Source organism: Serinus canaria, chromosome 25 (assembly GCF_022539315.1).
Source record: "Serinus canaria isolate serCan28SL12 chromosome 25, serCan2020, whole genome shotgun sequence".
NCBI lineage: Eukaryota > Metazoa > Chordata > Aves > Passeriformes > Fringillidae > Serinus > Serinus canaria.
In genome coordinates, this window is record NC_066338.1 from 3,093,376 (window position 1) to 3,106,445 (window position 13,070).

A 13,070-nucleotide genomic window follows, 5' to 3' on the forward strand; every position below is an offset into this window, starting at 1 on the left:
TTCTGTTCATGGGCCTGATTCTCCTGCAGGGAACAAGAAGGGAGAGCTGTACTTTACTGGCTACTTCGATATCTGTACCAGGGGGAGGATTTGCCCTTTTGCCATCTACTGATTTGTTTGGGCTACTTTTGTAACACTGAGTAGACTTTGTCTTCTTGAGAGCTTTTATTCCTTAAGAGAAATAGGATATTATCATCCCTTCATAGAAAACTGTTTGCAAACCAAAGAATGGCCCTTTTTTTTGCCTCTGTATAGTGTTATGTTCTGTAAAGTGACTCTCAGTGGACGTTGTTAAGGTAAATGAGTTGCTGCTTTGAGATGGGAAGCAAACTTCCAACTCATCACCTTCTCAGGCCATCCCAATGAATTTGGGAAGTTTGAAACTTTTTGGAACCACTTGAGTTGAACAATGGGAAGTAAAGCTTTCCTGAAGTTAGGATTCTTAAACGCCAGATTCTTCTGTGCCTTCACCACTAAGTTGTTTCTATGCTAAAGGAAATTACTTCAATGAGAAAATAATTTCAGCATGGAGTGAGAGCTTCTGACCAAGTGCTGCCAGCATTTGCTCCAGGTGCTCCTGCCAACAGCCCCTGTAGGAAGGAGCACAGCTCCCAATGAACGTGGGCTTTGGCTCCCTCTGGCACAGAAGCCCCCTGGGGGCACAGGTCTCTGGGGCAGGAGATGGGCACCAGCGCTGCCAGGGCTCGGAGGGTGGCAGGTCTGCTTGGGCAGGGACTCTGCCCCACCTGCTGATGTCAGTGCTCCCCAGGCCCAGGGGTCAGAGCAGCATTCGTGCCCTGGCCCACATGTTCCATGTCCATGTCACACCCTCAGGTTTAGGATGGCCACCAGCTGGGATGTGTCCCAAGGAGGCCGTGCCAGCTTCTGTGGAAGGCCCCGTGCCCTTCCCAGTGCAGCTGCCTCGGCAGCCCTGGGGGCTCCTTCTGCTTCCCTGAGCCCAGAGAGCAGGGCAGCATTTGCTGATGCTCTGAGCTGTTCCTAAAGACCCTGTCGGGCTGGCTTAAACACTTGGGGTGAGAGATTCCTTCCAGCCTGGGCCACTTTGGGTGGGCTGGGGGTGGCCCCAGGGCAGGGGGCAGTGTGTACAGGGGCCCTTTGCGACACGGTGCAGCATGGTAACCATGGAACACAAGGGGCGTCCAAGGCCCCTTTGTGACACGTGGTGACATAGGAGCTGGTGGTGACAAGAGCACTCCACAGTGCTCAGAGCACGCGACAGGACAGCACAGAGCGGTGCCGTGAGGAGCCCCCGCACAGCGCGTTCGATCGTGTCTGACCCAGAGCCTTTCCGAGGCATTGTTCCTGCAGCTGACATCGAGGCCAGACCACAGGACTTGCTGACCTGTGGCCTTCCCAAGGCTTCTCTCTCGAAGGGGCCTTCCAGGCAAGACCGTAGGACTTGCTTACTCGGAGCTTTTCCAAGCCATCTCTCCTGCAAGACATGGAGCAGAGAGCCACAAGAGTGCCCAAGCTGGCCTTGGAGGAAGAAGAGGAAGAAGGCCCTGGACCTGCCCCCGCACAGGAGACTGAACAGGTGGATCTGCTCAAGCCACCACAGGAGGGTGAGTGGTAGAGCTGGGCCACAGAGTTGGTGCCTGTAGCCAGCTGGGCACCGCACCATCCCATCCCATCCCATCCCATCCCATCCCATCCCATCCCATCCCATCCCATCCCATCCCATCCCATCCCATCCCATCCCAATGGCCATGCCCATGGACACGAAGGAAGAGGGGCCAGGCAGACACCCCACAGGGGCCGTGCTCCATCCCCTGGGGCATCCCAGGGCTGTCCCTGCCTGGGGAGCGCAGGGCTGGGCTGTGTTTTTCGGCCTCTCCCGCAGCCCCTCAGCTCTGCCTGCGCTCGCTCTTTGCCAGGTGCAGCCCTGGAGCGCACACAAGAGCAGGACCCCGCCCGTGGCCTCTTCCACAGAACAGCGCAGGTACCTGCAGCCATCCCCACCTGGGCTGGGCCTGCTGTCATTGCGCTTGGAGCATTCCGTGCAAAATCCCTGGCTTCCTGCCCTTCTCCTACAGCTGGTTTGCAAATTCATGAAGAGAATTAGGGAAGAAGAGACCAGCCCCATGGGCACTGGGCTCAGAGCATATTCGCACATCTTCCAAACCAAGACCAGTGCTGCCCTTCTGGATATGCTCGTAGAGGAGGGCTTTTCCAATCCAAAGCAAGTAAGCAGCCTGTGGCCAGGTTTGATCCCTCCAGGAATTGCTTGGCCTCCCAAGCCACGCCTGCTGGTCACTGGAAACCTTTGAGGCCATGGCAGTGTGGTGGGAAGGGCAGCACTTCTCTGGGGAAGCTGGGGACATTCCTCCCTCTGGCAGCTTTCCAAGTCTCCCTGTGCCTTCTCCAGGTGCCCGCCCTGGTCAGGTACATCCACCAGTGGCTCCTGGCCAATCAGTTTGCTGAGCACAGGCTGAACAGGACCCTGCTGGATCTCACTGAAGCACAGCCCGCTGATGTAGTCATGACGCTCCTGCGTGTGTCCCCATCCTGTGACAGGTATGGGGCCCACCTGCCCAGAGGGCTCAGGGCTCCCCAGCCCATCAGCCTGTACAGCCTGTCCCAGGTGTCTGACCAACAGAGAGTTCCAGGGCCCTCTGGCTGCTCTCTTTGCCAGCCCTTGCACATCAGTCCCAGCGCCTGCTGCCATGCTCCCTTGCCACCCCTCAGGGGACTGTCCCCACAGGGCTGGGCTGCCTGGGTGCTGCTGGTGAGGGCCAGTGGGCAGAGGCAGAGCTGAAAGCCTGCTCAGATCCCCACTGCTGCCCAGGCCCTGTTTTGTGTCTGAGAGCCCCCTGAGACAGAGCTCTAACCCCACAGAGCTGCTTTGACCATGTGGAAGAGCATCATGTGCTCGCCCAGGACCTCGGAGCCGGCGCTGCTGATACTCCTGGATGTGCTGGGGAGCTGGCCAGAGCACAGCATGTGCACCTCGGATGGGGACAAAACGGGTGTCTTTGCCCTGGCTGTGAGTTTCTGCAACTGGCCTTTGCTGGCCCCACGGCCGCCTCTCCAGCAGCTCTCCATCTTCCTTCCCCCACTGCATCTCCCTGCCTCAGGGACTGGGCTGAAACCTGACTCAGGGGCACCTTCAGGGGCACCAGGCCCCGTGCTCCCCCTGAGTCTCTCCTGGCCTCTCCCTCCCCTGCTCGGGCCCTGCCACACGACACCTTGACACTGAGCGCTGTCTTGGGGGGCTTTGTCCTTTGCAGGCAGCTGTGGTGATGTGGAAGATCCTCCAGTTGCCTGTGTCCCACATATGGTGACGGTGTACTTCTCCCGCCTCTTTGTGCATCTGCTCTTCCAAGTGCTCTTCAGCACTCTGGATGTGCCAGAGGAGGTCGATACCTTCTGGATGGGATGCCAGGAGCAACATGGCCTTGCCACCAGCCCAAACAGGTGCTCCATCCCACTCTTCCTGTCCCTGCCACGTCCCTGTGAAGGAGCCAGTGCTCCCAGTGTGACCTGGGCTTTGCTCTGCACACAGGTTTGCAGTGCAGACCCTGAAGTCCCTGCTCTGCCGAACGCAGCAGGAGGATGTGGTGGTGGCAATGGAACGCAGGTGTGGCTGGGACACGCTGCTGTGTGCTGACACCCACCACTATGCCGTGGGTCTGCTGGCCAGGTGAGACCCCCTTCTCCCCACTGCCTCTGACATTTGTGTTCTGTGCCCAGGGTGCTCCACACAGTCCCCATGGTTGTGGCCTAGAGGGTCTTGTCAATGAGGGATGGCCAAGCACACTGGAAAAGGCTGGGAGAGGAGGGTGCCCACAAGGAGCCGCCTCCCAGATAGGCCAGGGCCCCTCCATGATGCTGGGGAAAGACCAGACCTCTGTGAGTCAGTCCTGGCAGAGGTTTGTTCCCCTGGCTCACAGTCTTGGTTCCTTTTTCTCCTGCCAGGGAGATGTGCTGTGTCTCCATCCCCTTGTGTTCCCGGATCGCTCGCTACATGCTCCGGCTGCTCAGCACACAGGAGCCACGCTGGGATCTGCCCGCCCTGGCATTCCTTGTGGAGGTGAGCCTGATGGCCAGCACTGCCTCGCTCAGCTGCATCCCAGCTCTCTGCCCTCTTGTAGCCGCAGCTGCCTGGGAGAGTGCCCGCACCCTGTGCTGCTGCCTGGGCCCAGCCCTGTGCGGTTCTGGGCTCCTGCCGGCCGGGTCCCCTGTCACTGCCCTGTGCCTTTCAGGTCCTCGAGTTGCTGGACTTGAGTGAACGCGGTGCTAACAGAGTCCTGGAAATCTTGTCAAGGCAGCTGCAGAGCGAGTGCAGGGAGAGGCGTCGCCTGGCGCTCAGGGCCCTTCTGGAGCTCATTGAGGAGCCCTCCATGGTGAGAAGGGGGCAGCAGCTGAGGCTGAGCTGGGGAATGCAGTCGCTTGGGCTTGCCTGGGCTTTGGGCGCTGGGGCAGTTGCTCCCAGCTCTCCTGCCTCCCAGTTCAGCTGCCCGAGTGCTTCAGGACAGGCCTTTGGCCTCCAGGCCCTGCAGCAGCAGGATGGCGTTTCACAAACTTGTGTTCCGCACAGACTGAAAAGATGTGGAGCCTGACTGAAAGTCTTGTGGAGCTCCTGTGGGATGCAGATGGAGAGATAGTTAGCATGACAGTCATGCTCCTCAGCTTTATCATCTTGGACAATGACATGCTGATGCCCAGCCCCATCACACTGCAGCTGCTTGAAGCACTCCTGCCACTCTTTGACCATGTAAGGCTCGCTGCCCCCAGCCACGGCCACTGGGTGCTTCCACTGGGACACTGTGCCTTGTGGATTTGCAGGCCTGTTCCAAGCTGAGCCCTGTGCAGCCAATGCTAAGGTCTTTTTTCTTCCTTCAATACAGAATAATAGCCAGGTGCAGCTGCTCTCCATACTGCTCTTCAGAACCTTGGTGACTCTTCCACTGGAAAAGAAAATAAAGGCCCTGAAGACACCCCTGTGCCAGAGTCTGCTGCCACTCTTCTTCCACTGCCATGATGGGAATCAGCTTGTGGCACAGGAGAGGACTCATGGACTGCTGCTGTCCCCCTGGCAGCGGGCTCAGCTGCCTCCTGCCCTGGCTCCTGCCGGGCTGCAGCCTCCTCCAGGCATTGGCACAGGGACACGAGTCCTGCTCCCTGGGCTGTGGGGCCATCTCTGCATCTCTGCTGCTCTCCAGGCTTCTCAGGAAACGCTGCTTTGTGTGGTCAAGTTCCTGAAGAGGAGGGATCTTAAAAAACTGGTGAAGAACCAGAAGCTGTGGAAGTTCACCAAGTGCCTGGTAAGGATGGCCTGGAAGCTCCAGCCTCAGCCTGGAGAAGGCCCCTGAGCGCGGTGCTCAGAGTGCGGGGCTGGCAGCTGTGCCCCTGCCCGCTGCTGCACCCAGAGGCCACGCGGGCTCTTCTCCAGGCTGCTGTGGGCCTGAGCCGGGCGCCGATGGAGCCCCAGCCCAGCGGAGCTGTGGGGCGGGCTGGCACCGTGGCTCCCCGGGCAGCAGCCGGCCCTCTGCCCCCTCCAGAGCCCGGTGCCAGTGGCTGCTGGCCGCACCTCAGGGCTGTGAGGGCAGGGGAGGCCGGGGCTGGGCACAGGCAGCGCCTGGCCGAGGGGCTGAGCCCGCACCAACCCTTCCCTCCTGCCGCTCTCTCCAGCTGGCAGACCACGGGAGCAGAGCGGCCGAGCACCTGCGCCAGGCCCTGCCCTACCTGCAGAGCCCACAGGAGTCCCTGCGAGTGGCGGCCATCAGGTTCATGGGTGAGCCACGAGCCCAGGCTCCCTCCCCGCCCCGCCACAGCTCGGCCCCAGCCCTGCCTGCTGCCCCGGCAGCGCCACGCGGGCCCGGCGCCCTGGAGCCCCGCCTGCCCCGGCGCTGCTGCCGCCCTCTCTCAGCCGTGCCCTGGGGTGGCAGCGTGCGGCAAGGGCCGGGCTGAGCCCTGCCGGGCCAGCAGGGCGTGTGGCCACAGCGCCGGCAGCGCCGCTGGCAGGGAGCTGTGCCGCTGGGGCCGTGACAGGCTCTGTGTTCCCAGGGATGGCCGGGTGGCACCTGAGGGGGAAGAAGGAAGAGCTCCAGCTCATCTGCAACGGTGAGTGAGGGCAGCGGGCTGGCAGCAGGGGCTGGCGGGGGGAGCTGCAATCCCTGTCCCGGCTGCGGAGCGCTCTGCTCCCTGTGCGGACGAGGGGCGGCATGGGCAGAGCACACAGAGATTTCAGAGCCATGTGGGGGATTCAAGGCCAGCAGCTTCGGGCTGGTCCCGTTGGTCTCTGCTCCCTCCTGGCCATGGCTAGAGCCGGCTGGGACGGCCCTGGCAGGGGCCTCTCCTCGGGTTCTCTCAGATTTGGGATCTGACCATGGCTCTGTTCCTCTCTCTTTCAGCACTTGAACACCTGACAGAGGACACCAGCAGTGCCATGTCAGACATGGCACTGCAAACACTGAATGTCCTCCAGGCACTCCAGAGTGAGAGATCTTCCGTCTTCCAGAGGCTGCAGGATCAGCTCCACAGGGCAGGGAGGACACGGCCTCATCTCTTGGGGCTCGGCTGGCTGCGCTTCTGGAGATCTGCAGAGAGCTGAGCCCAGAGGCTCTGTCTCCTGGGGCCACCGGAGCCAGTGGGAATTTTTTATTTCTTTAAGATTGTTCTTTTTTTCTTTTTTTTTTCTGTAGTATAGGAATATAGAATGTGTTATAATACACAGACTCCCGGGAGCTTTCTTTTGCTTCCCAGGGTCTGCAGGGCATAGGGGAAGAGGGGGAAAAGGGTGCTTGGGCTCAGCAAGCTATCCTGGCCTGCTCTGTTACACGGAAAATGGCCAGAAGCCCCTTGGCCTTTGGGGGTTCTGCTGAAGCCTTTGTGCTGCCAACAGAGCGGGTGGGCAGGGGCTGGAGCTGCAGAGATCCCTGTGAGAGAGGTGCCTGGAGATGGCCACAAGCCCTGTCCCAGGCAGGAAGCGCCACCTGTGTCCTCCTGCCCATGTGCTGCTGGCTGGATTGCTGAGGGCTCCGAGGTGCCTCTGGATGGGGCTCCTCTGGAGCTGCTGTGGGGCTGCGGCACTGCTGCTGGGCAGGTTGGCCTGGCTGGGGGAGACCCTGAGGGGATGGGGCCATGAAGGGATGAGAGGCTGGAGAAGCCCAGACAGGACACGGCAGTGGAAAGGCATGAGGGGGATGTGTGAGGGAGTGGGTGGCTGTAACGTTGCCTGGAAGGGGAGTGGGTTGAACACAAAGACACCAACTCACCCCAATGTTCATGTGGCAAACAGAGAGCATTTATTCTCAAGCCTTTCCTTCTAAAGGGCCTTGGAAAAATCCAGTCTGGATAATTTCATTGCTCTGATCTCTATGCCTTGTCAGGTTCTGGCCAGTGAAATGCTGCAGCCTTGGCAGAGATGTGACTGGGCAAGGCCCCTCTCAGCTCAAACCAGGGGCTGGTGCATTCACACAGCACTAGCCAGCCTGCACTGTGACACAGGGCAAGAGAGTGCAAGGCACAGCTCCGGGTGCTCCCCAGGAACCTCAGCTCTGGGAGCACTGTCTGCCCCAAGCTCCAGGGGCTGCACTGGGAGCCCGGCTGGGCTCTGCCCTGGGGCCATCCTGCATCCCTGGGAGCAGGGAGCATTCCCCTGCCACAAAGAGTCAAGCCAGGGCTGCAGGGCAGCTGCTCCAGCCCGGACTGCACTGTTGTGTGCTGTGCTCTGGGGCTGGGGCTCCCTGCACAGGGCACTGGATGGTGTGCCAGAGTGTTGTCTTAGATAACACAAATTCTAGCGTCATCATAGCGCAAGGATTTCATATTGTCAGAGCTTCATACCTTCTTGATGTTCCTCACAGGCAGTTCCTCTACACACTGACTGTTCCAGGTCCTTGCAGTAGTAATCTGACTCCTCTCACTCCTGTTTCCTTACCCTCATATATCACTAGTTCTTGTTGGTTGCAGGTGTGGCCTGTCAAGATCAGGCCTGCCTCCAATCTTCAGCAACTGGTCCAGCTGCAACTCACTGGGGGACAAGATCACCAGAGGAGACAGAGGAGCTTCAGCTTGGGCCTAATTGAGGTGGGTGGTTGGGCTGGGAAGGGTGAAGGGGCTCAAGGGTATGCAGAGAGCTCATCCTGCTGGAAGGACAAGGGAAAGGGAGTGGGAGCTCAGCAGTGAGCAGAGCTGAGGGCTGGAGAGTGGCTCTCAATGACACTAAAATCCCATGGGACCTCTGAGACATTGCTGCTCCTCAGCCAGTGACAGGGTGAGTCCCTAAGCCTGGGGCTCAGCCTTCCTCGTGGTGAGGGGCATCAAGGAAGGCAACAGTGTGATACAGACTGCAATGGGCTGGGAACTCACTGAGGGAAAAGAGGGAGCAGTAGTAAAAGGCAGGTGAGAGAACTGTTCAGAGAACGGCTGAGATATAGTTTGAGCAAGCTGAGAAATGTCATTGGGGGCATCCCAGATTGATTTGATTTCAGAAGTTATTGAACAAATTTATTTTTTGGGGGGTGTCATGTTTTCCCTTGGAGGTGTACACTCTGCAAACTTGAGCTGTGCTGCCAAAATGCTCAAGCAAGTCTGTGCTGCAGGTCACACCATTTCTTCTTTGGCTGATTCCAGCACGGTGCTGAGCTCCAGCAGAGCCCTGGCAGAGCCCAGAGCAGCCTCAGCACCCGCAGAGCCCGGCTGCAAGGAGAGAAAGCAGAAACTGCCCGTCAGCTGAAGGCTCCTGTGCCCTTGTCCCAGGTGCCCACGTGCCCAGGCCATGCTGGCCGTGCTCAGAGCGGTGCCCAGAGCTGCCCAGCACTGCTGCATTTGGCAGCAGAGCAGGAGGGCTGGACATGTGCCCAGCCTGCAGCCAGCCAGGGCACATCCACCTCCTCAGCAGCTGCCCAGAGCAGGATGCTCCTGTGCTCGCTGCCATCTCCAAGAAGCTCTGATCCCACCATGCCCGGCAGACAGGGACTCACCTCACACCAACCCCTGCTGGAAGAAAAGCTGGTCCCAAACGATGTCCTCAGACTTCTCCAAGGGCATGGCCCATCCACACTGCAGCTGGTCCCAAGCACTTCCTGATCCAGACTGGACCCAACCTATAAGGCTTCATCTAGAAAAACAAACAACAAATTATTGAAAAAAGATTACAGACAAAAAGGGGAAACAAGAAAAAAGGTAAAAAATCTTATCTCTGCCAGGGCCATGAGGAAGGCCCAACCCCTGCATGGAAGGAAAAACCCACACACAGGTGAGGGAAGCCCAGGCTTTCTCCCTTCCCCCCTGCACTGCCCCCCACAATAACACTGATCCCAAAGCAGACAGGGGCAGTGGAGCAGCCCAAGCCCTTCCTTGCCTGCACAGCAAAGCAGCCCCAGCTCCAGCAGCTTCTGGAGTCCCACCTCTGCTCCCACCATGGGGGTTTGTTTGTGTTGGGCTGGCTGCCCCAGCCCCAGCCCAGAGCACGGTGGGTGCTGGGGGCTGTTGGCAGGGCCAGGAGCCCACTCCCATTTCGTACCCAGCCTAGCCCATCCCCCCAGCCCTGCCAAAACCAGCTGGGCAGCCGACTGAAGGATCAGCTGCATCTGCCCCAGCAAAGGGGGAACCTTTGGTTCCCGGCCAGGCTGTGCAATGCCCAAATATGGGAGCATCCCCCTGCGTGTGGACTCATCTGCAAATTCGCTGTGGAGCCTGTGCCCGGATAAGCTGAGAAGGTGCCCGGATCAAAATCCATCATCTTCAGCTGGCCCGTGGCCAGGTCCAGGAAGAGGTTGCCATCCTTGATATCATCCTTTCTGTCTCCAGCAGCAGCAGTCCCACCTGGTACAGCTTCTCCAGGGGCTCCTTCTCCTTCCCTGGTGTGAGACCAGGCTCTCAGGGTTCAGCCCAGGGCCCCAGCTGTCAGGGAACCAGGACAAGCAAAACCAGCTCAGATGGTGGCCACCAGTGCTGGGCAGAGCAGCTCAGCTCCAGCACAAGGGCTGTGTGTTCCCATCTGATGAGCCCTGGGCAGTGAAGAGGCAGGACAAAAAAGTCTGGCTTCCTTTGCTTCTGATGGCCAAGGCATGTGTGGAGCTGTAACTTAGCAGGACCCTGCATCACAGTGTGCCTGTGATGAATATCCTGCATCCAAGGATGACAGAGCAGCTCTTCTAATGAGGGCCTTTCAGAGTCCAGCATGGATAAACATTGCCTGATCAGATCTTGGCACTCTGGGCAGAGAAACCACAAACCGCCGGTCAGTTGGAGAAGGCTCCTGTTGGCTTTGCCTCACTATTCCCGTGCCCAGGCCATGCTGGATGTGCTCAGAGCTGGGCCTAAGCTTTCCCATCCATTCCCTGTTTTAGAGGAGAGCAGGACAGCAGGACATGTGCCCCCTCCTCAGCAGCTTCCAGAGCAGGATGCTCACGAGCCCGCTGCTGTCTCCCAGCACTGGGATTCCCCCCGTGCCCAGAGATGAGGAGCCACCTTGAGAGAGCCCTTGTGGAAGCGAGAGCTGATGGTCCCAGCTGATGTTCTGGCCCCTCCTGAAAGGGTGCTTCCCACAGACCATCTGGTGCAGCAGGACACCCAGGGACCAGATGGTAGCTGGCCTGCCATAGTACCAGCCAAAGTGGGTCCATTCCGGGGGCTTTATGACCGTGTTCCTATGGAATACAGATGGAGTTCATCAGGGGGATGCTGCTGCTCCCAGAGCCTGGCCCCAGCATCCCTGGTGCAGGGTCTGCTCCAGTGGCACACAGGGTATGATCCACTGCCCTCTCACCAGCACCTGGGACCTGTGTGTAGACTTGGGGTTGGAAAAGAAGCCACTGGGGTTTGAAGAGGGCATTGGAAGCCCTGGCAAGGCCCAAGCATGAAAACGAAAATACCACTAAGTGCTGGGAAAAAAACATGCCTTCATCCTGCCTGCCTGCATTTCCCCAGAAAACATTATGAACCCAAGACAAACCAGGGGAGTGGAGCAGTCCAAGCCCTTTCTCACCTGCACACCAAACTGTCTGGGGCACAGGTTCTGGCCCCCCCTCTGTGTTACTGCCACCCACCCACGGGTGTTTTTATCAGGCTGGCTGCCCCAGCCCCAGCCTCAGTCATGGGCAGAGTGGCTGGCAAAGGCTGCCAGCAGGGCTGGAAGCTGGCTCCCCACCCAGCCCTGAGCAAAAGCAAATCGGCTGAAATCTCAGTGCCATGAAGGGCAGCAAAATGGAGAATCCCCCCTGCCACACCCAGCTTGGGTTGTGAGATGTTGGGCCATGAGATGCTGGGACCAGGATCATCTCCTGTGTGGGCTCACCTGCATAGTGAGTGTAGGCTGTGTCCTGCAGGTAGGTGCCACAGCCAAAATCAATCAATTTGGCCTGCCCGGTGGCCAGGTCAACCAGGATGTTCTCTGGTTTGATGTCCCTGTGCAGGACCCCACAGCTGGTGCAGTGCTGCACGGCCTCCAGCACCTGGCGGAACAGCTCCCGCGCCACCTCCTCGGGCAGGAACCGCCGTGCCCGAATGAAATGCTGCAGGTCCTGACACTGCTCCGGGCGCTCCAGCACCATCAGGACGTCGTTGGGGAGCTCAAGCCACTCCAGCAGCTGGACCACACCAGGGAAGCCAGTGGACACCTTGGCCAGCAGCACGATCTCCAGGGGTGTGCTGGTGCCGTCGGGCTGCAGGAGGAGCACGATGCCGTCAGTGGGGCTGATGCCGTGCCGGGGCTCGGGAAGCCCTCAGCCAGCCCGGGATGCTCTGTGCCCTGCGCTGGCCCCACGCCCGCTCTCCCTCGAGGCGTCCTGGCCGCTTCCACCCTGCCGGGCCTCGGCTCATCCCTGCCCGGCACGGCAAGGCTGCTCCCGCTGGCCCCGCTCACTCACCAGCTCGCCCCAGTGCCGGACGCGCTTCCGGGGCACCCTTTTGATGGCCACCTGCAAGCCAAGGGCAGCAGCGGGCTCAGCTCGCCGCCCGCCCTGCCCAGCCCCATCCTCCACCTTCCTCCCTCCTCCTCCTCCCCCTCTTCCTCCTGCACCCGTCGCCGGCCCCGCCGCTCACCGTGGCTCCGTCCGAGAGCCGCGTGGCCGCGAAGACGCTGCCGAAGCCGCCGCGCCCCAGCAGCGAGCCCAGCCGGTACTGCTCCTTCAGGCCCTGCTGCGCCTTCCCTGCCGGCGGGACGCGGCTGTCAGCGCTCGGCCCGGGGCCGGCAACGGCCCCCGAGTGTCCCTCAAGCGCCCCGGGCCGGCCATCCCCAGGTGTTCGCTCCCTGCAACGGGACAGCGGCGGCTCGGGGCCGGCGGCCGCGCTGCCGAGCGGCGGAGCTCGGGCCGGGCAAGCGGCAGCGGAGGCAGCGGGAGCGGCCGCGCCACCTGTGTCCTCCGCGGACCCCGGTAGGAGCCGGGGTCGGGGCCGGGGCCGGGGCCGGTGTCGGATCCGGTGTCGGGGCCGGGGCCGGGCTCGGGCCAGGCGGAGCCAAAGGGAGGCGATGCCGCCCCGGCCCCAGGCACTGATGCCCGCCCAGCAGCGCCACCGCCAGTACGACCAGAGCCGGCCGGAGGCGAGACCGCGGCGGGACGCCCGGGGCCGGAGACGGGGCAGCCCCGCCCGGGGCCAGGCCGGGGGCAGGGCCCGACCGGGCATGGAGGGAGAGAGCCTGGGAGAGAAGGGGACCCCGGGGAAGGGAGACCGGCAGAGGGTGCGGGACTGTGGGAGAGGGAGAGGACGAGCGAGAGGGACTTGTCAAAGTCGCTGCTTTCGCTGCTGCTTTTGCTTCTGCTGGCACTGCAACTGAAGTGCCGGGGCCGTTTGTCTCTGTGTCCGTTTGTCCGTTGCCCACTCTCCCGCGTGCCGAGCTCCGCACTCCCCGGGGCAGCCCCTGAGCCTGTCCAAACAGAGGAACTTTGCCGTGTTCAGCCAAGACCCAGAGTCTGGACTCCTGCACAGTGGCACAGGAATCCCCTCGGTCCCTGCTGTGCATTGTCCCTGCTGAGGGTCAAACCCTGTCGGAGCGCATTCCCTGAATACTGACTTTGTACCTGACCCAGGCACTGCACTCACCTCTCCAGCATTGCTTTCCAAAGAAAACCAGGTGAAGGAAAACTGTATGTAGCTCATGG

The 13,070-nt window shown here is 60.6% G+C and overlaps 1 protein-coding gene across 1 annotated transcript; it reads right to left on the reverse strand.

Annotated features, from left to right (window-relative positions):
* Positions 1 to 9,711: 9,711 nt before the first annotated feature.
* On the reverse strand, positions 9,712 to 12,594 carry LOC103825205 (serine/threonine-protein kinase pim-1-like). Its single transcript, XM_050984253.1, has 6 exons — positions 12,013 to 12,594; positions 11,838 to 11,888; positions 11,241 to 11,633; positions 10,441 to 10,603; positions 10,065 to 10,184; positions 9,712 to 9,827 (listed from the first exon to the last, which is right to left on the reverse strand). Exons 1-6 carry the CDS (start codon positions 12,592 to 12,594, stop codon positions 9,712 to 9,714), a joined length of 1,425 nt encoding a protein of 474 aa, XP_050840210.1.
* Positions 12,595 to 13,070: the final 476 nt, after the last annotated feature.